The following is a 26,916-nucleotide window of genomic DNA, read 5'->3' as shown; positions in this document are numbered from 1 at the left end:
CCTGCATTACTCTGCGTGCAATAACCTCCACCAAGTGGGGATGGGGGGTACTTCTGTCGTCTGGAGGAGCGTTAGATTGAGGGAACTTGCTGCACGTTTGATAGGATTTGTGGTCGGTGTTAAAATGTCCTTTCGGCAAAATGTACACTAGGCAGTTTACACATGCTGCAAAAGAAAAAAGAATGGGACACACATTGAATATATGGATCAAGACTGCCAACGTCCTAGTGGCTCGCATTTGACCGAAAGTGACACGGTCGCATAATTAATATTTCTTGATGTGACAAAAATCCATGGGTAGGTAATCGAGCAACAGCACTGAAACGTCGAGAAACGCTGGCTCCAAAAATGCGCAAAACGCCAGCGTGCTCTGGATTGACGGGCTGTTTTTTCACAGCTTTTCGTAATACTATTTGAGGATTTTGTTTTGTTTGATTATTAGGTCGGTTGAACAAAAAATGTAGTTGGTTATGAACCCAAAGTTTTGGTTTGGAGTTGGCAATAGGGCGATGAATTTTGTTTAAATGATCACTGGCCACATAGTAAGCTGATTGTTCATTTTGGTGAAAAAGCATGCCTACAGATGCGTTTTATGGTATGTAAATGATTTTTAATATGTTTGAATTTTCACTATTGTAGCAGGACGATGTTCGTTACTCGTAACTAGGTGGGAGAGCGGTGTAGGCGGGTATAACAGTACACGTTTAAGTACACTTCCCTACTGTTATAATACTTCACCTGCCTCTTGCCCCTCTCGAGCAAACCTCTCCTTCCCCCCAACAAACCTGAGCTCTGGATCACCCTGAGTGAGTCTCTGGGGGGAATGGACATAGGTAGGAAAGGAAATGATAAGTATTCCCCAAACCCCATTATGAAAGAGACATGAGGTTATAATCACTAAAGCACACTCTAGGAAAGGCGGACAAAGACATGCTGATGAACTGTTCCTTTAGTAGTAGTTTGGGATATATAGATACTTTATTTTACCTCACTACACCAGCAGCTTTTTCGCTTCTTTTAATTAAAAAAATGGGACTGACAGTGGAGAATGTATGCAAACTATCCCCAGGCAGCTGCGTAAAAACTAAAGAGTTCCTTGAAGCTGAAGTCCTTAAAAAATATAAACGCCCTTTTTCAAAAAGTGCACTTTAAACCTATAATGAAACAATCCTTACTTGGAAGACAGCCTGGCCAAGGCTGTTTCGAGGTCCTTTCTGCTGCAGGGCTGTTGTTCTGATGCTCTTGGATGGTCAGCGGAGAAGCAGCAGCCTGTGGGGGGGCAGGAGGGGGAAAATTCCAGTAGGCTGGGCTGTGTATGTCAAGGGCACCCCAGTTAGGGTGACCAGATGTCCCGGTTTTCCCGGGAAATCACCCTCCGTCCCAGGGTCACAAGGAGTTTTTTTAATTTTATAAACCCCATCCCGGGGATTGGAAGGTTGGGTGGCTACGATCCCGGTTTTTGCTGAGACCCGATTTTGAAACCTGGCCCTGCACGACTCTTCCTGCGTTTGAATGGGAGCGCAAATGCTTTTCACGCGCCCATTTCCTCCCCCTGCCCCTCCCCGGCCACTCTCCTCCAATGAGAGGAGTGTGCCTGTGAGCACACACCTCCGCAACAGGCCAGCGATACAGAAGTAGGACTACAGTTTTATTGGTGTTTACTTTAGTTCTACGTCTATGGCCTGTCCCATTTTTTTTTTTTCTTCATCTGGGGGTGTTGGCAGGGGCGTTGCTAAGGGGGATATAGCCCCTGATCTTTTGGTTGTAGCCCCTGATAGAATCTCAGGAGCTACAGCCAAAGCCTAGCTAGCCCCCAGTCCCAACAGTTCCGACATCAGCTTAGCCCCAGGTCTTTTCCAGACCTAGCAACTCCCCTGGGGGTCGGGGGTCCCTCTAATAATTACTGGCTGGACTACATTGGTCGGGAGAAGCCAGGCATTGATTGCAGCAGTGGGGAGCACGACGTCGCTTTCTCAAACCGGGGTGCGTCTTCCATCAGTGGCCTGTGGAGTCTTCGTGGGCCACCATAGCGGGCAGTGCGCCAGAAAGGTTCATGCTATGCTCCCCTTCCTTGGCACGAAGCACCGCATGCCACAGAATTCTGCGGTGACAGTTGGGCGCTCTCCGCCATCTTCATGATGGGTGAGCAAACAAACCAACAGCGCTCCGCTCATGCTGTCAACAAAGTTCCTTTTCGTTTTGCAGGGTCCCCCACTGATTCACATGCGGGGATTCCTTCATTTTTGTCTTTGCACTTACTCAAAAATATTTAGCCTAACTCTTTCCCTCTTTTGAGTCTTTGCGTGCATTCATGGCTGGCTTTAGACATGGCCGTCCTGGGCGGTTGCCGGGGGCGCCACATTAGCTCCCCCTGCCCCACTAGCTCTCAGGGGGTCTTTCAAGAGCTCCCCCGAGCTTGCGTGATGAAGGTGCCCTATTGAAATGAAATGCGCCCCACTCTCGTTCTGGCGCTCCAGCTCGGGTGTGGGGTGCTTTTCATTTCAATAGTGCACGGCATGGTGCTGTCTTCGCGTTTTGTGTCACCACCTTGGGCGCTGCTAGAGCTAAGGCCGGTCCTGTGTGCATTCCATTCTGGCAGTTGATGGAATCCTGACCACGGACTACGGCAGGGTCTTCTGCTCCCTCACCCTAGCAAAGAGGATGTCCACTTGGATGGGTGGCACTAGCGAACGGAAGGCACTATGGCGATTGTCCTGTTGTAAGACGACAGCTGTGGGACCGCAGAGGGGGCAGTTCCTTGTGGGCCTGATCATGGAAATGTTTTGTCGCTGTGATGTTCAGTGCCGGTGCTGCCGGCATGGATCGGGCAGGATGTAAGCCGGGCATGGTAGGCCTCAGGTCAGGCTGCGCAGCGCGAATAAAATGCACGGCACCCTTGATGTTTGCCAACTCGCTGGCTTCAGGCAATTGAGTCCTTTACAGTGCCTCACGTCACTGCGCATGCGGGACGTGAGGCGGATGCAACATTCACTACAAGTTATGTTGTATCTCCTTTCACCATTATCCATGTCTACACCACCCAAGCGAGACTAGCCTCAAGCTTGTAAAGCTCCTACTCCAGACAGATGTGAACCAGTGCATTGAAATGCATATGATTTTGCCCACTATGAGCGTGTGCCATAGAGTTGAAACGTGGCCTGGCAGCTGCGTGTGGAGTCCAGATGATATCAACAAGTTATTTGCAATGCTCGTGCGTTTCCGGTTTTCATCTGAATTCACGCAGCCACCATGATCTAAACTCATGATCTTGCACGGTGGTGACCCGGTAGCTTTGGGCGTCTTCATCTTTCTAAATATAGCCTGCGCCACTTGACGGCCTGAACGTTGCCTATTGAGAAAAAGCTTTACCCAATCCCTGGCTGAACACAAGGACACGATGTAATGCTGTCAAAGTTTGATTGCATTCACGTCCCCCTTGCTGCTCGGGAAATCAAAATTTCTCTTTAAAAGCTTATTTTTTAATTTATTTAAGTGCATCTGCTTAATTTAACCTTTCGCACTACATAAAAGCATAACGGAATTAACCTACAAGTTTAAAATACTTATTTGATGTATATAAAAAATAAACAAATCCTTTGAGAACATTTGACATTAAAAAAATAAATAAAGCTCAGTCACTTAGTCTGTTTTTCACCTTTTCCCATATGTGGAACACCCCCGCAGTAAGGACAAGAGATTTCGCCCCATACCGAACACTCCAGAATTGATCAGAGCTTATATTTCGGTATAGCGCATACCCGCTGTCATACATGGATTGAAGTCTAGATATTCCGGGCAGTCTCAATTGTGTGACTGCATAGCCTGCAGATTCTAAGTTCTCGGGGTATACCCGTCCAGGCCCCAGTGTAGGCCAACACCGGTAAAATATCAAACCTTAGATAAAGCACAACATGTACCAATCCAGGAGAGCGATATTTAATTAAATAGCTGCAAGGGCTATACCCGGGCATGCCTTGGTGGGTGGATTGTAGATATCTGGGACGTAGTGCCAATTGATCAGTACCTAAAGCGTGGTCATAGACTTGCGTCTTTTCCTCAATTGTGGCTAGGTGGCATTCGATCATTGATGTAGGGATAACACTCAATCCAATGGTCGAGAAATGGGTCAACACAGTTTTTGCCAACCCACGAAACCACGTACTTTGGATCACCCTCAGTTAGTGTTCCACCGTGTGGTTCAAAATATTTGGCTCACACTTTACATCTAAGGTGATCTTAGCCCACAGCTGACAGACAGCAAGTTTCCACAATGAGGTCAGCGACTAGATACCAAGCTCAAGCCTGACTGCCTGCACTGGTACTGAACATGGCAAACCCAGCAATGATCGAAGAATTTTCACCTCAAGCCGTTCTAACCAGCCAACAGAACTCTCTGAGAGTAACTGCAGGGCATACATTAACCCTGGAACAATAGATTGCTTTTAGACCTTCAGCTTGGCCTCAATCAACCCCCCCCCCCCCAGTTCCTCCCAGTCTATTGACAGTGCTCCCAAGAGCACGCCATTTATTCCACACCTTGCTGAAAACAATCTCCCCCATATGAGACTGTTCATGCCCAGATATTTGTATTTAACAACTTGTTCCAGGGGCTGGCCATCTATTTTCCAGACAGATTCGGAGAGCCATAGGCTCGCTTCCCAATAGTCATGATTTTTGTCTTGGCAATATTTACCTTGAGGCCATTTTCTCACGCATAAACAGCCAATGCCTCTAAAGAGCGTTGTAGCCCCACAGCTGTACGGTCAAAGATGACAGTGTCATTGGCATAAGTGAGGCAGTGGATAGCCTCAGTGCCGAATCTGGGGGGGGGGATGATTATTCAGAGATCTTAAGCGTTCTTCAAAATCAGAGACATACACGTTATATAAAGTGTGAGCATGCACACAACCCTGCTGTAATCCTCTATTTGTGGAAATGAAGGTCCCCAGATTGCCATTTTGTGACAGGCGAATCAGTACCTCAGTATCTCTGTGCAGCAACTTTAAGAAATACAGAAGAGTCGTCTATGCCCCAACTCTCCAGTTTAGACCAAAGTACCCCCGATATACACTGTCAAATGCTGAGATATAGTGCCGAGATATAGTCTACAAAGCGCAAATACAGTACCTGGTCTGGAGCCAATAAGGTGTCAAATTAACGTAAGTAAGACCCTCAAGGGATGGCTCGTAGAGCAGTTCTTCCTAAATCCCGTCTGAGTAAGATTAAGAAGGGCACCATTTTTTACCCATTGTGACAGTGTCTAGTGTCTAATGTAACCTCTTCGCAAATATTTTAGAGGCACTGTCCAGGATTGACATGGACTCTGAAATTCTCTGGCAAATGCAGAGGTCCCGGATTATAGACCGGGATTAGGACGGACTGCTGCCAAGTCCTAGGGAAAGTACCCATCTCACAAATGTACGAAAACAATTGCTGCAGAACCACTGCCCAATACTCAGGTTCGCTCTTAAAGATGATATCACCGAGCCCATCAGGGCCTGCTGACCAAGAGGCAGCCAGTTGACTAATTATCAAGGACACATCTGAATCTTTGACCAGCTGCCCAAATAGACCATAGACCTACAAGTCAAAGTCATGGGAAAGTCCTGTGCTACCAAACAATTATCCTTAATAAAAGTTTCCCCAACAGGACCCATCTACAGCACATATTTCAAGTGCGCCACCCTCGGCCAATTGGAACGAATTGGGTGGCAAAAAGTCCTAGAGCCTATTTCTTGGCTAAGTTTATTCACAATCATCCAAGCGGTGCTGGCCTTACTATGGCAATGGTTTATAAGCCAACGTTTATATGAGCCTTTCAAGGCAGATTTCTTGGTTTCTCTCTTTAAGACTGGAATGTAGTTGTCTTTTAATCAAACGTATGGCAGCCCCAAGCTCTCTCTTCCTGCTGGCTATAATTGCATCGCAGGGAGTTCCCGGCCTTTTGGTTCCGCACCTAACAATAGCGGGCCTGTCAAATTGTGGCGTGTACCTGGCAACCAGAGTGTCTAACTGCCATCCACAAGAATGTAAAATCAGGGTCCCCCTGATTCTCTAATATGGTCCAGCGTCCAGCCTAATCGGTTTACCTGGGCGTTAACCATAGGGTCACTTACTAACTGTTGGATCATTACGGCCTTAGTGACCTGTAGGGCTGTGCTCAAAATAGCGTGGTCACTCCTAGGTACTGGCATCATTTCCAGCAAAGGGGGGAATATTTGCATAATGTACCTTTCACAAACATGAAGTCGAGACAGCTGTAATGTCTACCATTAGACCATGCGTAGGATACATCATTTAAGGTCGGTGCTGAACCTGTAAATCAAATTCGGCCAGAAAATCCCGCCATTTGTAGCCTTGGGTTAGATGCTTTGTTCTGATTGCTACATTGCCAATGGGCCTTAACCGCCCATGATAGTAACAGTCCACATTAAAATCCCCTGCCACCAAGATCCCACCCTTTTGTTGCCACAGTTGCCAACGGCGATGGTTATTGATGAGGACCTCCTTCAGCCTGGAGGTCTGCGTGCCACCAGGTGGGTCATACAAGGTAATTACCAGCAAATTCCCACCCCCGAAGGGCAGCCCATTAATTCCCACTCAGAGCAGATGGTCTTTAAGGCTAGCAATTTCTATCTCTTTAGCTGAGTAGGAAACTTCGACTCCCACACGTAAGCCACCCACTCGACGGGCCAGCTATACGGAAGAAGATAAAAGAAAGAACAATGCATAGTCATCCAAGTCAAATCGGGTAGTGAGCCATGTCTCTTGTAGTAGGAATATATCATTTAACATCATGAATTCTAATACATCCCTATTATTCATAAATGAGAACTGACCTCTCGAGTTCCAAGACCTGACCTTAAAAGTGTCATTTCTGCTATAGACCAGATTTCAACGTGGGATCTGAACCCTCCTTCCCCTCCTTCAAACGACTATAGTCAGAACACCATACTTCAACTCTTTCCCCAGCCCGGAATGTCTTAGCGCGAACCTCAGGCCCAGGTGCTACCTTATGGGACAGGCAGAAAACATAAATATCAAAACCCATATGTGACGAGGCCCTTGAATGCTTGCAAATATATTCCACCACCAATGGAGAGACAAAAGCAACTAAGACCCAATTTAACACACTATTAAAAGTAGGCAGTTCCAGTCCCTCAATGTCCTTTGACGTAGCGGTAGTGAGGGCGGGAATTTGATGGAGTAGAGTGAGCAACCAAGTCAATTTTTAAGAAGGGGCTATCACCCGTGGGCAATCTTTCAACAATTTGTATGTGTTTCAGCTCTGCGGAACATGCGGAATCGGGCAAGGGTGCGACAAAAGCTGATCTGGTGATCCTAGTGGCCTTCACATAGGAGAGCCAGTTATCATGATTGAAGGTTTGTGTGTTTAGTGGTTGTCCCAGAAGCTCTGAGCCCTCCACCACCTTGGCCACAGAGACCAGATGTTTAGCTGGAGCTTCATTTTCAGTTCCCTGAGAATCAACAGGAGGGATAGAGTGGACCGCCCCCTCGTAGCTCACTTGTAGATGAGGGGGGATGTATATACTTTCTCACTAGACTCTTTTGCTTGACCTTTTTTGGCAAGCCATCCCCCAAATTTGCAATTTTGATATTTGCCTGCTCAGAGGGCCGCACATCGTTCAAGGAGCCTTTGCCAAAGGGAACTAAACTGGACAGTGGTTTGTCACCAATGGGCGCCCTTCCCCCATCATGTATCCAGAGGGCCGTACAGAAGAACTTGCTGTACCATGCCATCTCCCCCCCTCTTTGGTAATGGTATAACGGCCCACAGGAGGAGCAGGGGGGGGGTGGAGGAGGCCCACTCTCTGCATTCAAGGGGGTGGATTTCCCTTTTGCCTTCGAAGGTTTCTTTCGGCTTGCCCTTGTGTGTTTTCCTGGATGCTAGGAAGAGTCTGTTTCACACTAACATCTTTAGTAGACTCTTCGTGCAAAGACAAGGGACTATCCGGCATAGATGATTCCACACACAGTGTCTCCAAAGCTTGGTCCTCTGTGGAGGCAATAATATGCACAAAATCAAATAGATTCAAAGGAAATACCGGGCCGAGGGGTCGAACTTCTCATTTCCCCACCCACTCTGATTATCGATGGTAACCTCAGTCGGACCCAGGTTTAGCTGGTCTCCAGGTGTGGCAGACCCGATCACATGAGCCATCAGCTGACACACACTGTTTTTAATGTCAGATTGACCCATTGCCAAGCTGGGACATACCTGTAGCAAAGATTCAACCTTAGCCTCTATATGCTGCATAACGCCAGCAATGGAGAGAGGTCAAGGCTTGTGACCCCTAGCAACAATGGGTGGAGTAGGCTCTCCATCTTCGCTGTCCGTGCTAGTGTAATGAGAGGAGGACCTGGATTTCTCCAGATCCGGAGAAGCTGAGCGGTTAGTGGGCAGGTCCCGGCTTAGCAAGTTACAGGAAGGGCCCAAAGAGTTCCTTTTTAGTGAAAGGCATACATTCACAAGAGACTCTGTTGTCAATGGTATTTGAATTTCCAAGACAGTCTACTTGGTTAGTAGGCCCACCCTCTTGATTTCCATTTTCAGCAGAAATTTCCTGGGTCGCAGGGAGAGGCAGTCTATTGAGTGCAGTGGGAGCAGTTTTATCTAAGAAGTGGGTTATTTCTTACTGTGCTGCACGACCCCATACCTCTTTAACCGTTGTACCCTTATTTACAGTCTGGGGCACAGGGTGTTTCCATTTTCCCGCAGAGGCACTGCGTGCGCGTTTCCCTCTGGTAGGAGCTGCACTGTGCAGCCCATAACAATGTTTTTTACACGCAGACATGGCAGCAGATCAAAAAGGGCGGGGAGGATTTGCAGTCACTCAGGAAAATATACCAGGGATGGACACTCGGTACACTGAGCCAGAAACGTCGAAGTAGGTGGCACCGGCGGCACAGAACACTTCTTACTTTGCCCAACACCGTTCACAGTCCACCAAACACCTAACACACAAGCCTCACACCGCACTGCGCTCCGCGCAGGCACGGTGCTTGTGTGTGTTTTGCTCCTCCTCCACTCAGTGAAACTGGACAACAGACTGCAGGCTCCCAAAGCAGCAATGCAGCAAAGCTTTGAGTCTTCCACCAGCAACACCTAACACACAAGCCGCACACTGCCGGCAAGCTTCGATGTGTGTTGCACGTAGCAATCCTGCTTTATAAGGGGTCTCTAAATGAAGGTCAAACATGTGATTAATTTCTAGATGGAAAAAGTGCAAGTATTCACAAATTTATTTTTGGCTATAGGTTTTTCTTTTGTATGTTGTGGAGCTATGTGTGTGGGCTTTGTGGATTGAGAAATAGTGTTATGGTTACAGCTTCTTTTGTGATACGTAGTGTCTGGAGGTGTTATTGTGTGCAAGTGCTTACTCCCCTGGGGTCCAGAGTGATGGGTTTAATAAGTATTGATCGCCATCATCCGTCCTTAGTGGGAGGGGCAAAGTACTTACTGGCATATTGGGAGGGTAGTGTCACTTAATGGACCTGAACTCTGAGAAAGTTTGTGCGCTTTGAGGCGGTGAGCCAGCGTGGTATAAAAAACGTAATAATCTCCAAAAAATGAGGATGTCTAAATATGCATGCAGGTTTATAGTGAATATGTTGACTCCAAAAATGTTGAAAAAATTAATGTAAAAAAAAGTTGCATGTTTTTTTAAATGGGGGGGTTCCCTCCCCAACGCCCTGTTTATTTTTACTAGCTAAACCCAAAAAAAATACAAATAAAAAAAAACACATTCAGATTTTTTTTTTCGACATTTTTATTTTTTCGAAATTTTTTTTTCGACATTTTTGCATTCGACTTTTTGCATTCGACATTATAACTGCACACCATGCATGCCTTGTGAAAAAACAAGAGCAATTGTTTAGGGCTTAGATCCATCAGTGCTGTAAATGGAAAACATACACTCTGGGAACCCACCCATGCTGGGGTGGCTTGGTGGTAGGTGTGATGGTGGTTGGGGCTAAGGGTGTAGCCTTGGCATGTAAATGATAATTCTTGTAAAATGTGTAATAAACAAAGGCTGAAATAACACTGCTTTTTATAGCGAGGATTTGAAACATGCACAAATCATGTAATAAACCAGCCTGGCACTATCTAAACAATTAGTGACATGTTTGGGGGGAAAAAGAGTATACTTGTAGTTGTATTTGCCTGATCTTGCATAGAAGTACAAAATTACCAGATTTCAAAGACATGTAAACCTAAAAAAGATTGCCTCTGGAAAGAAACGAAGTGAAAGAAAATGCCAGTTGCGATAATCAGCTTGTAGTCATTTTCACATAGCATACAGTGTTTTGCACCCCCAACACACACACACCTCTTAAGTGATCATACCCATTATCCACTCGCTACTGTGCCTGCAGCCATCTACCGTTAATTGCACTTTTATAGGCTAAATTCAAAAAGACCAGCCAGAGCACAGCTCCCGGGAGTGGCGAATGTCTCAGTGCTGAAGACGGCGGATCACAGCGGTGCCATGTTGTACGCAACATGGGCTTTTGGTTTTCCCTAAATGCAGGGCTCTGGGAGGCAATTTTTGCTGGATTCTACATCCAGAGAAGTCGGTATGTTTCCTGCACTGGTCCTTGGGGAATGCTACGGGTTAGGCTGGCTACCCACATCTAGGTAGGAGATTGCCACCCTCCAGTCTTATGACCTTTCCTATAGTCATTGAATCAGAAAGTGCAGCACCTCCTGTGCCTTAGAATTGACCGATACCTTTTCCTGCTTTCCTTACTTTGTAGACTGGTAGTTTAGATTTGGAAGGAAAGGCAATTGAGCATTATCGCCAGTTCAGAAAGAAAACTCACTTTGCAATTCTACGCTTTGATTTCGTAAATTTGTTGGAATATAGAAGTCCACTTACAGTATCTTCACGGGGTAGGTTACGTATTTCGGAAGCTCGTACATTTACAAACATGCGCTTACTGCTTAACCTTATACCTAGCGTTTCTTATATGAAACCAATATCTTGTCTGATGGCAGTTGTTTGGTGTTATCCTTCATTCGTGATTAGTTTCTGTTAAACATGTACATGGAGTTCTGAAGTGACCAGTCCTACTGTGCAGTGACGTATTTACAATAAGGCCGAACAGGCCCTGACTTTAGGTGGCAAAGTCCAAAGGAGCTGCACATTTTCCTAGCTATTATTTTTTAACTCATTTTTGATTGATGTATTTCATTCCTTGTACAAAGATAATATTAAGGCTCTTAATGGGATACATCCTTTCTTGACTATTAGGGCCTGATTCATGGAACGTTTTCCTATGGGATTGTGCCATTATAAAACACTTCCATGAATCAGGCCCTTAATGTTCTCCCACTCCTGGGATTATTTTGGTTTGTGCATCTTTGCTCTTGTAGCCTTCACTTTTCTTTACTTCATAGAATTCTTTCTTTTATTCTCCGTCTGATTTACTTTGCTCTTTAGCCTTTAAAGTACTTGGTATTTTCCCTTCTTCCAGAATATTTTGTGTCAGTGTAAATAGTCTGATTTCAAGCTTAATGATGATGTACTTTCTCCGAATAGTACAGTTCCACTAGATTAACTTTATGTTCCTGTTCTCGTCAGTTTCACTTGGACGATTTGTTTCCTGATTGTAAAGATGACCCAGGAGCCACCCGGTTCTCCTGTTTTCCCTGTTACCTTGGTATTCGCAGGGGAACGTTTCTGGGGCCGGTGCCTGCTCGGGTCTTCTCTGTTCATTCCTGTTCTCCGGCTTCTTGCTTCTGCAGGTGTCTCGTGTCTCGCTCTCTGTCGGCTCCCTCTCAGCCGTCGCGTACCTCTGTGTGTGACCGTCTGTCTTGCTTATTCGGCAGGTGAGTGGTTCTGGCGTTGTTATATGGGTGCACTGCCCACCACTCCTTGGGGAGAAGAGACCAATTCCCTGTGTTCATCACAACAGAGGCACTATTAGAGAATGGGGGCGGGGGGGGAGTACTACAGCATTGGTTCAACCTCTAAAATGTTGTCTAAAAAGTGGTGATTTAATATTTTGTGGCGTGTGACACCAACATCCATGCTGCTGTGCTACTTTTCTATAAACCTGATTTGATATTGACAGACTGAGTAGGTGTGACTGGACTGCTGATTTCCTCTGTGAAGCTACACGTTGATCTCAATATGCCATGGGCTTGGTCGTAGGACCTTATATTTGATCAATAATTCTGGTGGAAGCAGGGGTAGCCATTTTTAAAGTTGTAATAATGCTGTCAGTCTATTTTTGCTTGATGCCTAGCCTGGCCACTTGGTTGCACACTTCTAGCCCACCTCTTACTGGGAAGTCATTGAATGTTTCCATTAGCTACTGCTCAAACATGTGATCTGGCAGTGAAGTTGTCACAGGTGGAACCGATAACTAATCTCTGCTTAGCAGCTTTTTTTAAATGGTACGATCTTGGGCAAATCCATGATATTGCTGTGTCGCTAGTTCCTCGTCTGCCAAAATCGGGAATGTTTACAAAAAAGAGAACCCCCCAGTATTACGTGATATGAAAGACGAACCTTGATCTTACCTGCCATTTATATAGTGCCATTAAATGCTCCTGCTCTGCATTCACATGCCAACGCACGCACGCTTGTGAATGGAGTTTTTAAACTGGCACTTCCATGGCCATCTTTTTAAAACAAGTAACCACCAGTGCCATGTTGGAGAACAACAATACATTTGAAAAAGATGTTTAACCATGAAAAAGGCCATCAAATTGACTTAAGTCATAGACTCGCTTGTTCAATGGACTTTGTTTTGTTGACTTAATTCTCATGCTGGCCAGGCTGTGGAATGAGTCTGGGCTTTATTTAAACACCTTAGGTCAAATATTATTTCAATTGACCTTTTGTCTGAAAAGAAGTATATTGATGTCAAAATGATCACATGTTTGCAGTTATTTGCAATGATAATTCACTTCCTTGAACCCTTTCTCTCTGCGTAACTTTGTGTCTTTTTCTGTTCTTTTTCTCTTGTTCTTTCTTTCTCTCGCGGTGAAATAAGCTGGCGCGCGGGTTTGCGGGTTTGCTCCTGTACTAGTCAGTTTCTCTTTCTTCGCACGTGGGCTCGTGATGTTGCTCTGTCTCTAGAATGTTCTGATGCCCGCCGCTCTTCTCTTTGCAGCTATTGTGGATGATGAGCGGCTCTCTGCGGAGGAGATGGACGAGAGGAGGCATCAGAATATCGCCTACGAGTACTTGTGCCACCTGGAGGAAGCCAAACGGTAAGAGTGCACTTACTGTACTTAACAACTCCAGAGCCGTATGTGATGATAATCTAATGTCTATTGACGGAGGAACGCTTTCCAGAATTCAGTGAGCGTGATGGACACTCAACCTTTCCTGCTCGAGGGGGTAGCTCTGGGACTGCAGGACATAAGTGGGGTGTGTGTTTATTTTTTTGTTGGGGTGAATGGGAGTGTAGGACGCGGGTCTGAACCTTTGCGTTTCTTGTTGTGTTCATGTATATGAGGGACAGTATAAGGTTCGGGTCCAATTGGTCCCTTGTATTCAGCTTTACGCAATTCCTTGGCGCGCCTTATTTTTCCAAAAATTAATGATTTTAATTTTGGCTTAATTGGTCGCTGGGCAGCACTTTTGGTTTACTTTCAGCCTGAAGCTGATCAGACTGTAGACTCAATGCAGCAAATTTATCTTTTTGTGAAAAAAGACCGAAACCAAATAACTTGCGCCCTCAGCGTGATTTATTTTTCAAATTTATTAAGCATTAGTTTCAATCCTGTGCCCTCTACACATGTTTCACTGTCTTAAATTTCCAGACAGATCTTCAGGAGGGAATAACTAAGTAGTTCAATCCATTCTTGGCATGGCTAATGTTGTAGTTACACAATTGTTTGTTTACAATTTTCTCTCGCCATAGTTGCTAAAACTGTTTTTTGATTGTTTTGGGCAGCGTTATCCCTTTTGTCTCTGTCCCAATTTTAAATTTAAATGCAGGGCTTTAGTCCTTATTTGTAATAGCATCTTCTCTTTTCGAAAATCGATCCTTCTCTCGGCCCGATAACCTGATGGAGGCACAGTACTGGAAATGAGCAGATTGAGAGAAGTAGAGTAGTACGTCTGGCAGAGTCCTCGGTCGGTGATATTTAAGTAATGATGTTCAGATTCGGTAAATTGTCCACACACGGACAACGAGGACTTCATTATAGTTTGAAGGGCCTAGTGTTGCAGGAGAACTGACTTCATGAAAGGTTTGAATGGCATTCTAATGTAAATTGAGTGTTTCACAATTTATTTGTCATAAATACAGCCACACATGTCCTATGATCCCGTTGCAGGGCTCGAAATTAGGATTTGTTGACCAGGAGCAAAAAGCGGATCCTGGGTATCGGGCATCACCTGCTAGGCAGGAGCTACCACTGTGGAACCAGGAGCTAGTACATAGTGTGCAGCAAATCTAACTTGCGCGCAAGATGCAAACGCTAACGTTTAGTCCATTATATATTAGCCAATATCCTCTAAATGCCCCTCATGCGTGTCCTTAATTCTCTTGTATATACACATGACTAAACCTACACAGTTAATATCGCACAGCTATGTTTGAAAGACACCACTTGCCTGGGGCGTCAAAAGTATCTCCTGGTAGCTGTTTGCTTCGAGATAATCAGTCTCACCTTGGCTAGAACCAGGAGCTAAATGACTCCCTGGCAATGTCTTACCCTACTGTTGTCGTGTCACCTAAATAATCGGGGCTCGAACACACCCTATCATTTCCAAAAGGGTATTTTGCGGTCGTCTAGGTGGTTCCCACTGAAAAGTAAAATGGGTCCAAATGCTATGGTGGCGCTTCAGAGATCGCGCAATATCTGAGTGCGCAGAAGCCTCATTTCTCATCAAAAACGAATCATGCATGTGCCGACCAGTGCATCTGGTGTCGTGCAGGTACCTTGGATGCACAGCAGAAATCTGGAGAACATATGGCTTCCTGGCGATGAAAAGTGCCAATCTTAAATCCGGAGTCGGCAGAAATGCTGCCAACTTTAGATGCTAGTGGGCAGCCACAGTTCCTGTGCAGGGAGCATCTCACCAGTGTTTCTTTATGATAAAGCAGAAAGCCCGGCAGCTGCCAATGGAAGTCTGGGCACTGGGCAAATCTTCCAGGGTCTTGGAAATAATAGTAACATGCACAACATGTCAGGCTGTTGACTAAAGGATGCTGCCAGTGCAATCAGCAGTTCAAACACCTTGTGACCTTAAGTGATGTCCTTGCCCATCAGGACTTTGCCGTAGAAGGCTTGCTTGACAGTTACGTGCTGGTCCCCATAGAAGTGTACAAAATAAACAATACTTGTGTTTCTTTGAGGGTTATAGACTTGAGGGTTCACCTGAAATCTGCGAGTATCCAGGCTCATACAGGCAGGTATAAAAGTAGCACGGAGAAGTACAGGGTTGTGCCCTTACAATAAATCTCCTACTGTTGGTCTCTTCAAATCTCCCAATTAGCTGGTGTTGGATAAGCTTGGGTGAAACCCACGTCTCGCCAAGCCGCTGACACGTTAATATTTGGTGCCACCACTTTAAAGTTTGGTGAACTTCGAATATTTGGTGGCTATTATTCTGGATGAGGAACAATTGTGTCGAGAGGTTTACCTTACTGTTTCCCTCAAGCCCCAAACCATTCTCGCAAATTCCACAGTGAAAATCCCCCCTCCACCGCCACCAATGGACACAAACTCACCAGGTTTTGTCGTGGCACCTTATCTTCGGTATCAGTGATGCTGCAATCCTGGATGGAGCAGAAAAGATGGAGGGAGGGCTGTGGATTTCTCATAAATGTGCTGCACCTTGGGGACGAATGCGGGCCGCAGCCGCAGGCTGGTGAAGTGCAGTGTGTTGAACAAAAAAGTGTTATAGAAATATGCTTCTGCACTGTTAACGCATCAAGTGATTGCTCGACGCCACAGAATGTTTAGGTTTTTATAGTGGAAAAATGTGTTGAGGATTTTGAAGTGGTGCGGTGTGGGGTCTGCATTTCATATGATGAAGTAACAGTAAACAGTTTGAGATACTGTCACACCTCAGTCTTGATGATTATAACGTGCTTAGAGTTGTGTATTATTTGTATTCAACAGCCCCCTGAGGATGATCTTTACAGATTGAAACATGTACATGTAGAGGCTTGCGAAAATAAGTTGGTCGCCTGTTGCCTGTTAGAAATTGAAAAATTATGTAAAATGCCTGGAAGACAATAAATATATTGTGGAATAAGTCAAGTGGTTGTTGCTCCTCAATAAAGGACCGCCACACTCGCAAGAAGTCGTTCTCTCGACAGTTATTCTATGTTCTACTTGGAGATAATCCAAGATTGGTTTATTTGGATTCCTTTGCTTTGGCTTTGTACTTAAATTATTTTGCTCTGTATCTTTGTGTTTTAATTTTGGAAAATTGAAGACCTGCTAATTTAGTTGAATTGAACGGGTAAAATAGTGGACCTTCGATAGCTGGGGAGGTCATCTGGTTTAGAACTTCATTCTAAACCAAAAACACGTTTGGGGTGGGCGCTGGGCAGTCGCGTCATTACGTAATGGAATTTATCAGAAGATGACCCCCCCCCCCTTTGCAGTCTTGCGTGAACGCACTGGCTCAATTCTCATGGAATTGATCATTCAACTCCTCAGGACCGGATTGGGAGTTTATTTGGATCTGCCTGAATAAAATATTTCGACATTTCAGCATTTATTTATGAGTGTCTAGTTTGTGTAAAGCTTATTGCTTGTTGTCCACTTGACACAAGGCATTCACTGCGATTTTGTTTTGGTGGGTGTGAATCTGTATGAGTGGGGACCCCCGGCTACTCTGCGAATCCCTTGTAACTGAGACACTCCGCCTCCCTCCCTTCTGTTGCATCACCCTTAGTTGCAGTCTTTTTTTAACCTTGGACTTCAGAGCGTAACACTCCCAGATGTGTGCTTGAAAGCCCCCCAGGGGGCCAGAGTATGTGTCCAGGCATTACAGCCTAGCTGGAAGAACTTGATTGTTTGTGCGCGATTCATTTCTTGCCCTTGTCAAGTTGGAGGGGATCTGTGGGCATAAGCTCCATGAGGGATCAAAACCTTACCTGGGACAGGCATGATCCATGCATCATAACACCCACATGATTCAATACTTACCAAGAAATCCTCTCGACAATAAGGTGTGATGAGTTGGGAATGGCAGGCATGTCATTCCTGGTAAAAACATTGTGAATTAGTGAGTGACGCGAGGAAGCCCCACCCCTACTGCTTGCGCAGGAAGTGCACATCTTTAGGTTCTGGTAATGCAGCATTTTGTATAGACGTCCAGCCCTTGTGTTTGGAGGGTATTGACTCATAGTTATCAAATCTATAGTCCATAAATTGATTTCACTGCAACCCCGAAGCCTAGGTACCGCTGCATCGCTAGGACCCGTCCCTGTGAATAGTTGGCATCCACACGGGAATCTGGGTGCTATCCACGCCATTGTGCCAAAGGCAATTCAAGTGGAGACGTGTAGTTGTCCACCCAGCCCACAGTCCACTAAAAAGCCTTTTCTATTTTCATAACTTGTGTGGCTTTCTGCAACATTAGTAGTAGTAGTGGCTTTCTGCAGTAATAGCAAGAAGTGTGTCCTATATCTGTTTGGGGTTATGCATGCCCTCCCTTGCATCCACTTACCTGAATGTTCCCTTCTTAAAGAGTTGGTGGTATATGCCCCACTACCTGTTGGGCACATCCCTCTGTGTGCTGATGGGAAGTCAAAACACAATGTATTCCAAGAAAACGACAAAAAGGCATGCAGCGCTCCCCCCACCAGAGCACGTCACACTTCTTGCACAGGGCCTGAGTACATGTGGGTAGAGGGGGAACTTGCCCCCATTCTCCTTCATCAACACGGTCAGGGGTGTCCTTTTGCCCCGTGTTCATTCTGCAACCACAAACCAAGATTAAAATCCAGATTCAATGACCTGCTCTTTTCAATCCCTACTACGTTTATTAATTAAATGTAACCCCACAGTACATGCACATTTAACAGGTGAGTCGCTGCAGTATATGTCTAAAAGAAAGCACAATGTACCTCTTCACTCTGCTTCCTGTGTGGTGCTAGCCAGAAACTGCACTGCCCATGCTCAAGGTTTGGCCATTCCCAACGTGCTGCATTAACTGCGGTGCCTCAGTGGAGGCCCTGAATGCCAACTCTAAGATGGCTTGTGACGCTTAGTGAAGCGCGATGCCTGTATTTAAGCTTGTATACACTTGTGCAAACTTCCCCGTCAGAACATTGATCGTGTAAAGGAGCGGGAACAGACTGTGGGAAAGAAAGGGATCCTCCTCGTGAGCTGGGTTGGACCCTCTGTCAGTGCTCTACTTAAAGTCCACTTTAAAGCCATGAAAGGCTTAGAATTAAACTCTTATACAGAGGTCTGGGAGTCCTATCGAGAACGAACATGACCAAATAACCTGTTGTCTGGGTAGGTTCCCACACGGGAGGGTCTACCACCGCGTTGTTGCTTACTGTACCTTTCACAGAGATGAAATATCTGTTTGCATATCAGTCTGGTGCCAACCACTTGGGCAGTCCTGCAATGAAATTCTAGGCAATAATCCTCCAAACAAGAGTACCAACAGCAACCCCGGACACGTGTTTCGGCCTTGTTGGACCTCATCGGTGAGGTGAACCTTTGCCGCTCTAAGCACAGTGAGCAAGGGTTCCACGTCCGATTACTCTGGGTAACTTGGGGTGCACCTGCCTCCGTCACTGGCTCTTCTAGCGCAACAACCGCTGTGCTATATCCATAAAGGGCAGGGGTGAAAATGTATTTTTCTGAAAAAATAGCAAAAGTTTTATGCATTTCAACCTGACAAGGTTATGTGAACCTTTACAAAAACATGTGCTGCTCCCTGACACTATCAGCATTAGCAAACGTTCATCGGGTTACCATCTGCAAGGCTAGAGAGTAGACCCTGTTGTGAGTGCCGGGCGTCAAACGCTCTACCTCATGGATGCCCTTCTCGGGGTGAGAGATTCCAGTAATCATGATGCGGAATTGTGATTTTGTGCAGAGTGAACGTGTTTTCAATGTTCCCCGCCGTGTATCGGGGTGCACCTCTCGGTACACCCCCCTATGCGCTCCATTCCCCCCTTTGGAATTCTGCCCAGTTTGCTCAATTCAGATATGAATATTTCCCCCCACAACACCCTCCCTAGCAGCCATAGGGTTGTGTTGGTCTCCGTTTCTGCTCGTCTGTCAATGTGGTTTGCTTTCCTGACGGTGCGTCACAGAGCTCTGGCACGTGCCTCACTGGGTGTTCTCCACTAATACGCATGTGTGTACAGGTGGCAGAGGTGCATGTTCACATTCTCCGTTTAATTAAAAAGGAGAGGAGTGTGCCACGCCAGCAGCATTGGTTCTCTTCAGTGGTGCGCTAGGATAACCACTCATGTCCCCGCGACGCATCCACTCTCGGCCCTGCAGCTTGAGCGGGGAGATTAAAACGCCCATATTGGTTCGGTGCTTCTCCCACATGGTCTGTTCTGCCCGACAGTACTGTGCAGTGGTTGGTAACGTTACAGGAACATTTTGCTCTTCAGAGGTTTGGGAGCTGGCCAGCTACAGTGGGCAGTGGACATGTTTTCTCTTGAAGGGTCGAACACACTATTGAGACATAAATTCAAATATCCGCAAATGGACCTGGGAATAGGTTCAGCTTGGTTGTTGAAAAAGCACTGCCATTTGGTGTACGGAGCCATTCACTCCGTCTGTACAGAGGAGACATTTTGCCTTTAGATTTTTATATAGAGAGTGACAGCACTGTAGAGCGACACTCACTAAAGTCTGGCCTAGTGGACAATCCAAGATCATGCACAGGGTCGAGGTGTGGTGTAAGCAAGAGGCGGCCGCGACTGGGGTTGGGGGATGGAAGTGTTCTTTGAAGAGATGCGTTTTCAGTTCCTCTCTGCATTGCAGCAGTGATGGGGGAGCAGAGTTGGGGGCATCTTGGCTTTGGCTTCTAGTCTTCTCTCTCTCTTGCAGTTCTTGGTTTCATGTCTGAGGAGTGGCCCGTTCAGTTATCTTCTTTTATTGTTACATTTATTAAACATTTATTAAACAGTCAATTTTGGACAGCACATTCGATTGTCCCCGTTTCACATCTAACATACCCCCAGACTCCGTAGGCTCGCTCTTCATCTTCCATCTCTGTGTGGAGCGCTAATGTACACTCCTTCCTAACCTAAACTTAAAAATCCATCAATATGCAGAAGATTCCCAACTCCATCTAAGGGCCACCACGACCAACACTGTCCATCAGCGAAGACGGAGTCTCCCGCGCATCCAAACCCGGATATACTGAGCCTGTATAAAACTGCACCCCGACCAGACCGAATTCTTCTTTCTCAAACTCCTCAAAACGGGCACAAGTCCAGACACTGCTGGTAAATCCATAGTAGCACCCCACATCCCGCTCTCCTGTAAATGATCCAATGCGGCCAGTTTAGGAATCCTGTCCTCAAAAAAACGAAATTGCTTATGATCCCTGCTCACACTTTATGCAACATCAAACCCTTCCTCTCCACGGTCCATTTCTGAAGCTCCAACCAGTAGTACTCACCTACCAGGACAGCGGCAACGCCCTGCTCTGTCATCCCAGCCCCACCTAGCCCATCTGAACGCTGCAGCACATCTCATTGTATCCAGATAAAATGCAACTGTACAACTACACTGGATACCACAACATGCAGACATCACATTCAAAGAAGCATGCATCACCATCTGGCCTATATCCTGCCTACCAACAAATTCAGGATCCCATGGGGCCAGTTTACCAAAGGAAGCCATGATATTGTCAGGTTAGAAATCAAGAACTGAAAAAATAACAGCATAGGAGGAAAAATTGTGCATGCAATCATTGTCAATGTTTTAAGTACTACCAGCCAACTTCAGCATGCCACCTTCCACCTACATTTCGAGGAACACCTAAACACCCCATTTATTTATTGAACATTTATACGGCACATTATACAGCAAAACAGTGTTTCCAGGTGCCACAAGACAAAAGTGGGAGGGGAGCAGGGGGGATAACCATAAATAATGGTCCAACTAGGCCTTGTGACATTCGTATTGTGGAGGTGGGAGGGGAGTGGTGGTGGGAGGGGGCAGAGGGTAAGTGACAGGTTAGGGGAGGGGGCATTGAAGCAGGGTGGGGGACGTAGCAAGGGCCCAAGGTCTATGCAAGCACCGGGGAGGACGCCAGGGGGGCCGGTGTGGGGGTGCGGCAAGTGCCTGGAGGTGCCGGGTGTGGACCACCAGCTTAGTGTGAGGAAGGGGAGGAGGTGGACCAGGACACAGGAGCGATGCTCAGCCCACCAGGGGGCAAGTGCCAGGGATGGCCAAGGGCGGAACATCATCTAAGAGCAAGAACAGGGGATTGACCAGACTCTGGAGGAACACTAAACCCGCCAGGCTAGTCTGGGAAGGATGCCCAGAAGGTCAGTGCTGGTTTAGGGGGGTGCTGGTATGGACTGGTCAATGGCGGGGGCTGGTACTCTGTAAGGGTCATGAGGGGCCAAGTCGACAGTTGCGGGGGGGCTTTGGCAAGGGAGGGCGAGAGTGAATGGATTGGTCTGGGGGGGCCTAGTACTCTGTATGGCTTATGAGAGACCAGGCTGCCAGTCACAACCACAGGTGTGTGGGGGTGAGGGGGATTAACAGGCAAGGGCCAGAGGGAAGGAGGTAGAGAAGAGCAAGGTCTTGTGAAGCTTCCGGAACTTAAGATGGTCTGGCTCAAGTCTGAGAGGGACAGGGAGGCCATTGCAAAGAGGGAACATCTGCCAAAGAGAGAGGTCTACCCCCACTCTCTGCTTGGAAAAACATCTGATCTGCACGGATTTGGAGCTGGAGCACTGAAGAGCTCTAGCAGGAAGGTATTTAGGGAGAGGGATTTGGATGTAGCAGGGTCTTGAATTTGATCCTTGCAGCCACCGGGAGCCAGTGGAGAGATTTAAAGGCTGGAGTGATGTGTCCCTGGGCTTGAGGCCAAGGATAGTCTTGCAGTCCTATTCTGGATTAGTTGAAGGGGGCAAAGAGAGGAAAGCGGCAGATTGAGGAAGAGGCTGTTGCAATAGTCCATCCTAGAGAGGAACAGAGCTCTACAGACATTGAGTTTCTGGGGAAGGTGAGGAAAGGGATGATGCCTCTGAGGAGGTGCAGCTGATAGTGGGCCATCTTGGCCATGAGGTGAGGGGAGAAGGCGAGAGATAAGTCAAAGACGACAAAGGTTTTTAGCCTCACAAGATGGTGAGAGAGGGGACCCCAGGAGGGCAGCCAGAGCGTGGGAGGGAAGCAGGGATCAGGGGTCCCAATGAGACGGATCTCGGTCTTACTGGCATTAAGAAAGCGATCATTAGCAGTGCACCATGCCTGAGTAGCAGTCAGTCAGGAAGGAGAGAGGACATCTTCCTGTGCCCCTACTTTGTACAGTGCTCTGTTGCTTGCTTATTCGTTTCGTGCTCTATACGTCTTCATGCATGCATACATAGTGATTTGCACTAGGTCAGGCCAAGAAGCATCGCCAAAACAATGAGTGACATTTAGTCACCTGTAAAATAAACATATACATCTTTCATACACTGTGCAACAAAAAATGGCAATGCCTTATTACCGGAGTGGATTCTCCATGTAGCCATTTTTCAACTCACGTATAGCCGCACCCCCCTCCAACCCCCAGAATAAATACTCTACTGCACAAACGACCATTGCTTTCACTTGCGCACTGAATGCACAAAAGAGTGCATCATTCCAACATGCGACCGCAAGTGATTTTAATGCATATTCTTTTAGATCTTCCAATGCTGCCAAATTCAAGGTCTTTCCTCCCCGATAAGGATTAAACTATATAGCACAAAAACCGATCTGAAGCCATCAAATGACTGTCAAGGCGCCCTTCCCCTCAGACTGTCCAGGCTCTTTGGCAAACATTGCAGGCAGCATTGATGCACGGTATACATCCCACTAACATAACGCAAGTCTCCAAACTGGAAATCGAGGCCCACACCATCTTTCTTTTGGGGTATTTGTGATGTGGACCTGCGCTGAAGGGTAGCAAAGCGCTATGAATAGCACAAGGAAGGTGGCTGTATCCAGAGCTGTCAAGGCCACATGTGGGTTTGCAAAGAACAAAAGGTCATAATGGATGGAGGGGAGGGGAGGGGAATACATTGGATATTGCGATGCAGATACAGTTCAGGCTGGAGTCAAGGGTGATGACCGGTGGGGAGTCTGAAAAGAAAAAAACGATTAGTCGTAGAATCCAAAGTAGAATCCAAAGTGCTCTCGGCTAAAAAAGGTAGGAGTAGTTACAGGTGACCCATGAAACATAGAGCCAATAATTGTCAGCTATTTCATTACTGAAGCTAGCCTTTTGGTTGTAGCCCCTGAGCTTCTATCCGGGGCTATGATCAAGTCAGAACTCGGGGATAGCTAGCCTTTTGGTTGTAGCCCATGCGCTTCTATCCGGGGCTACAACCAAAAGATCCGGGGCTATAGCCCCAGAGCGATGCCTCCGTTCCCAAGGGTGTCCAGACCTAAGGAGTGGAAAAGGGCAAGGGTGAAGGGGAGGAGACTTAAACCAGCGTAAAAGAAGGAATTTGATTGAAGGTAGGGATGGGGTTTGTGCTCGTTTGCGTGCTTATAGTCTCTGTAAAAAGCGATGAAGGCATACATCTGATCAGATCTGGGCTAACATTGAATGCTGCGGAGAAGCGCGCCTGCCACAATCGCGCTTTCTAGCATTAGTACTGAAATTGGTTGAGGTGTGCTCTGCCCGACCCTTGAAGTAGGGAGGCTTCAAGGGCTGTTCTATGTCACCATTACCTCTCCGCCCAAGAGTGGCATGTGTGCAAGGTGATGTATGGTGGACACTAGAAGAAGAGGGGTAGAGTGAGGATTGTCCCTCAGAGTTCCGGTCTAGCATAATAGAAACCCTTTACAGTGCTATCCTTACAGAAGTGCACATTCCTGTAAGGCAGGAGACAGGATTTACATTGCAAGGGGGTCAAAGTTCTGACGGTAAAATGCCCCTATTGGAGGCAGACCCACAGGACATGGAATAGGGACGATACAGGGATGGTACTGCCCAACAGATAGATGCAGAGCAAAGATATACACTAAGGTACTGCACAGAGCTTTCCAGTGATAGCAAATGCCGGGTAATGAGGCTGGCAGTGGTGCCTCTTCCACGTCAAGGTGGTGTCTCTTTAGAGCAAATTTAAATCCCTGAACGTTGGTAATGCATTTCATTTCTAGGGGTGAAGCTTTCCAATGGAAGGGCACCAGGAGTGAAAAGGATTGGCCTACGAACTCTGCCTCAACAACATGCTGGTTGCCAGGAAAAGCTCTGTTTGGGTTTTTATGGCGGGAATTCCCTCCTTAGTGTCTACGAAAGATCAAGATGCTCTATGCAAGACCTACATGCAAGGCAGGACTACAGACAGTGAGAGTGATAGTCTCTGGCGTTCCATTGAAATCCCCCCAAAAAACTTGTGTTACTTTGGCACTAGGCAGGACTTCATTCATATACATTTAAAGAGAATGAGGTCCAGCATTGCAGTCTAACCAAAAACGGAGCTAAAAGAGAATGTCTCAGTTTTATGTGCATTTCGCACTGTAAAATGCTCTGCCTAGCTAGTTTGCGTTGCCCCATCACGCTGAACAGGGTAGCGCACCACAAAAAGCATCGTTTTCAATGCACTGTAACTGCATGAAAAAAAAGTGAGACACCAGTAGGGCTGGTAAAGGCCAATGTTTCATCTACTTTACTTCAGTATTAGTGGATGCTTCATTTCCGGGACAACAATCAGGAAATCTTTATTTTATGGTTTGTTTTTCATATAAGGCACCAAGAACACCTGCAAGGTCACTTCCGAGCCCCAGGACAAATCACATAGGACTGTGAGACAGCTGAAAGGTCAAAGTGGCTCCTTGTGCACCAATGGCCACTCGGATAAGACGATGATCTCGCGGACGCCAGGGATGGTATCGCAAAAGCTCAGCCCTGTGGGTGCATTGGGGTTTTGATACTGACCAGTGAGAAGCCAGTATGGGTTGGGAGGTTGACCTCTGGCATCTTTTCAGCCAGTAGAGGGAGACACTTCAGTTATGTAGCCAGGCGTAGAGTTCTAGAAAGCTCTACGGACTAGGTAGAACGTCTTGAACTCCATGCAGATTCTTACTGGAAGCCAGGGGCCTCATATGAAATAACTGTTTTCCAGCAGTTGTCCAACAAAAACCCTGTTACAGTAGTGCACACACTATAGGGAGACTGCAGTGAAAAGGAATGTTCTCTGCCCGCATTAGGGTTGACTACCTAGAAGGAGCCGAAGGAAGAAAGCCATCGTTGTGACTGAATGTTAATAAGAGGTCCGTGTCAATGGAGACTCCTATGCTGTGGTCCTCGAGATCTGGCCTGCTGAGGCGGCCAATAACAGCCATCTTTAACAATGGCATAGGGCATAGAGAGAGTCGGCTGATGAGTAAAATCCCTGTGTTATGCGTTTTCATCCAGATCTGAACATGTTGTAGACAGTAAGTACATACTCTGCTTCCCCCTGGACCAGAGGTTTACGATACAATTACATCTCGCCAAGTTACATTGACCAGGCTTTAAGGGTGCATACCAGTTTACTTTGATTCTGTATAGATGTATTCACTCAGTCTTAGAGTGAGCATGGATTTGGGCTAGCGGAGCCGTGTATGCATTGAAGGGAAATCCGAGATGTTGCTCAGCTCTAGGGAACTCTGGGTAGTCCTGTACTGTTTGAAAGGAATTAGGTCGTTTTCACCAGCTGGGATCCATTATGGCCCAACTAAAGGAGTTTGAGAGCAAGATCTTTCTTTCCCCATGCACTTTCAAGCTGGACAGTGAAATATTGAGCTCTATAGTGTCACATGCCACTGAAAGTTGAAATATGATGAGAGACACTTGCCAGGCCCTGGGCAGATCTTTGTGACTCTCCAAAAGGGTTCCCGCTGCCTCTGTGCGGGTAGAAACCAGACTGATAAGTCACTTAGGGGGCTGCTGTTCTCAATCTAAGATGAGAGCTGAGAAGTTACTTTTGCAAGGGATTTAGCTGCACATGGGTGGACTGTGCTGACCCTAAAATCGGTCGGAATTTCAGAGTTTTAGCACACCAGGGAAAGAGGTCTTGCCCCAACCAGCATTAGGGGCCCTGGGGGTAATCCGGAAGTACAATTTTTCCATGAACATTGAGGCAGTGACTACAAAAAACACTTTTCCTCGTGACATTTATATTTGTTGGATTGTATCTGTTTAGTATCAAATAAATTGCAACTGAGCACACCAGAATTAGTAATCCAATGGTACATGTGATGTGAAACTAACATAAAATGTCAAACTACACATGAAGTATCAGAATTCAGTCTTCCAAAGTATACATCTAAATACACGTTCTACATCAATATAGATAAGAAAAATAACGTCATGTGGTGTGAGTATAGAGTACTGGACCAATTATTATTTCAAGGGGTACATGTTTCAAAGTAAAAAAATATGGTGTGGGAGCACTAATATTTTCAGATGTATTTTTGTGACGAATCATCGACCTAAGTATCCATTGTGGTGGTCACCTTAGGTCTGGACTATCACCGGACCTCGTAAGAGATTGGGCAAGCCTCCTTCGGGACCCAGGGGATAGTTTGTAGTACAAATCTCAAATGTAAAAGTTTGATCTTTGAAAAGAAATAAAATATTATCCCAGTAATCTCTATTGCCATGTTCATGTGGTTGTGGTAGTTTTATTCATTATTAGGGTAATACGCTTCAGCTTGGTAGATCCCTCCGTTAAATTCCCCACCGTGCACCATGGATGGTTTTGCCCCTCTTGCAGTCCCTTGCTGGTGGC

The 26,916-nt window shown here is 46.4% G+C and overlaps 1 protein-coding gene across 2 annotated transcripts in view; it reads left to right on the top strand.

Moving 5' to 3' along the window:
- Positions 1-26,916, top strand: part of IQGAP2 (IQ motif containing GTPase activating protein 2) — a 1,674,846-nt gene that overhangs the window by 224,027 nt on the left and 1,423,903 nt on the right. For both annotated transcript variants that reach the window (XM_069627448.1, XM_069627449.1), the window contains exon 2: positions 13,147-13,246. In XM_069627448.1, coding sequence (XP_069483549.1) covers positions 13,147-13,246 — 100 coding nt within the window. The remainder of the gene's footprint in view (positions 1-13,146; positions 13,247-26,916) is intronic.

The sequence above is a fragment of the Ambystoma mexicanum genome, chromosome 6p (genome assembly GCF_040938575.1).
Source record: "Ambystoma mexicanum isolate Mex_15411 chromosome 6p, UKY_AmexF1_1, whole genome shotgun sequence".
Taxonomy (NCBI): domain Eukaryota; kingdom Metazoa; phylum Chordata; class Amphibia; order Caudata; family Ambystomatidae; genus Ambystoma; species Ambystoma mexicanum.
Note: the sequence above shows the minus strand (reverse complement) of the source record. Positions and strands in the feature narration are given on the sequence as shown.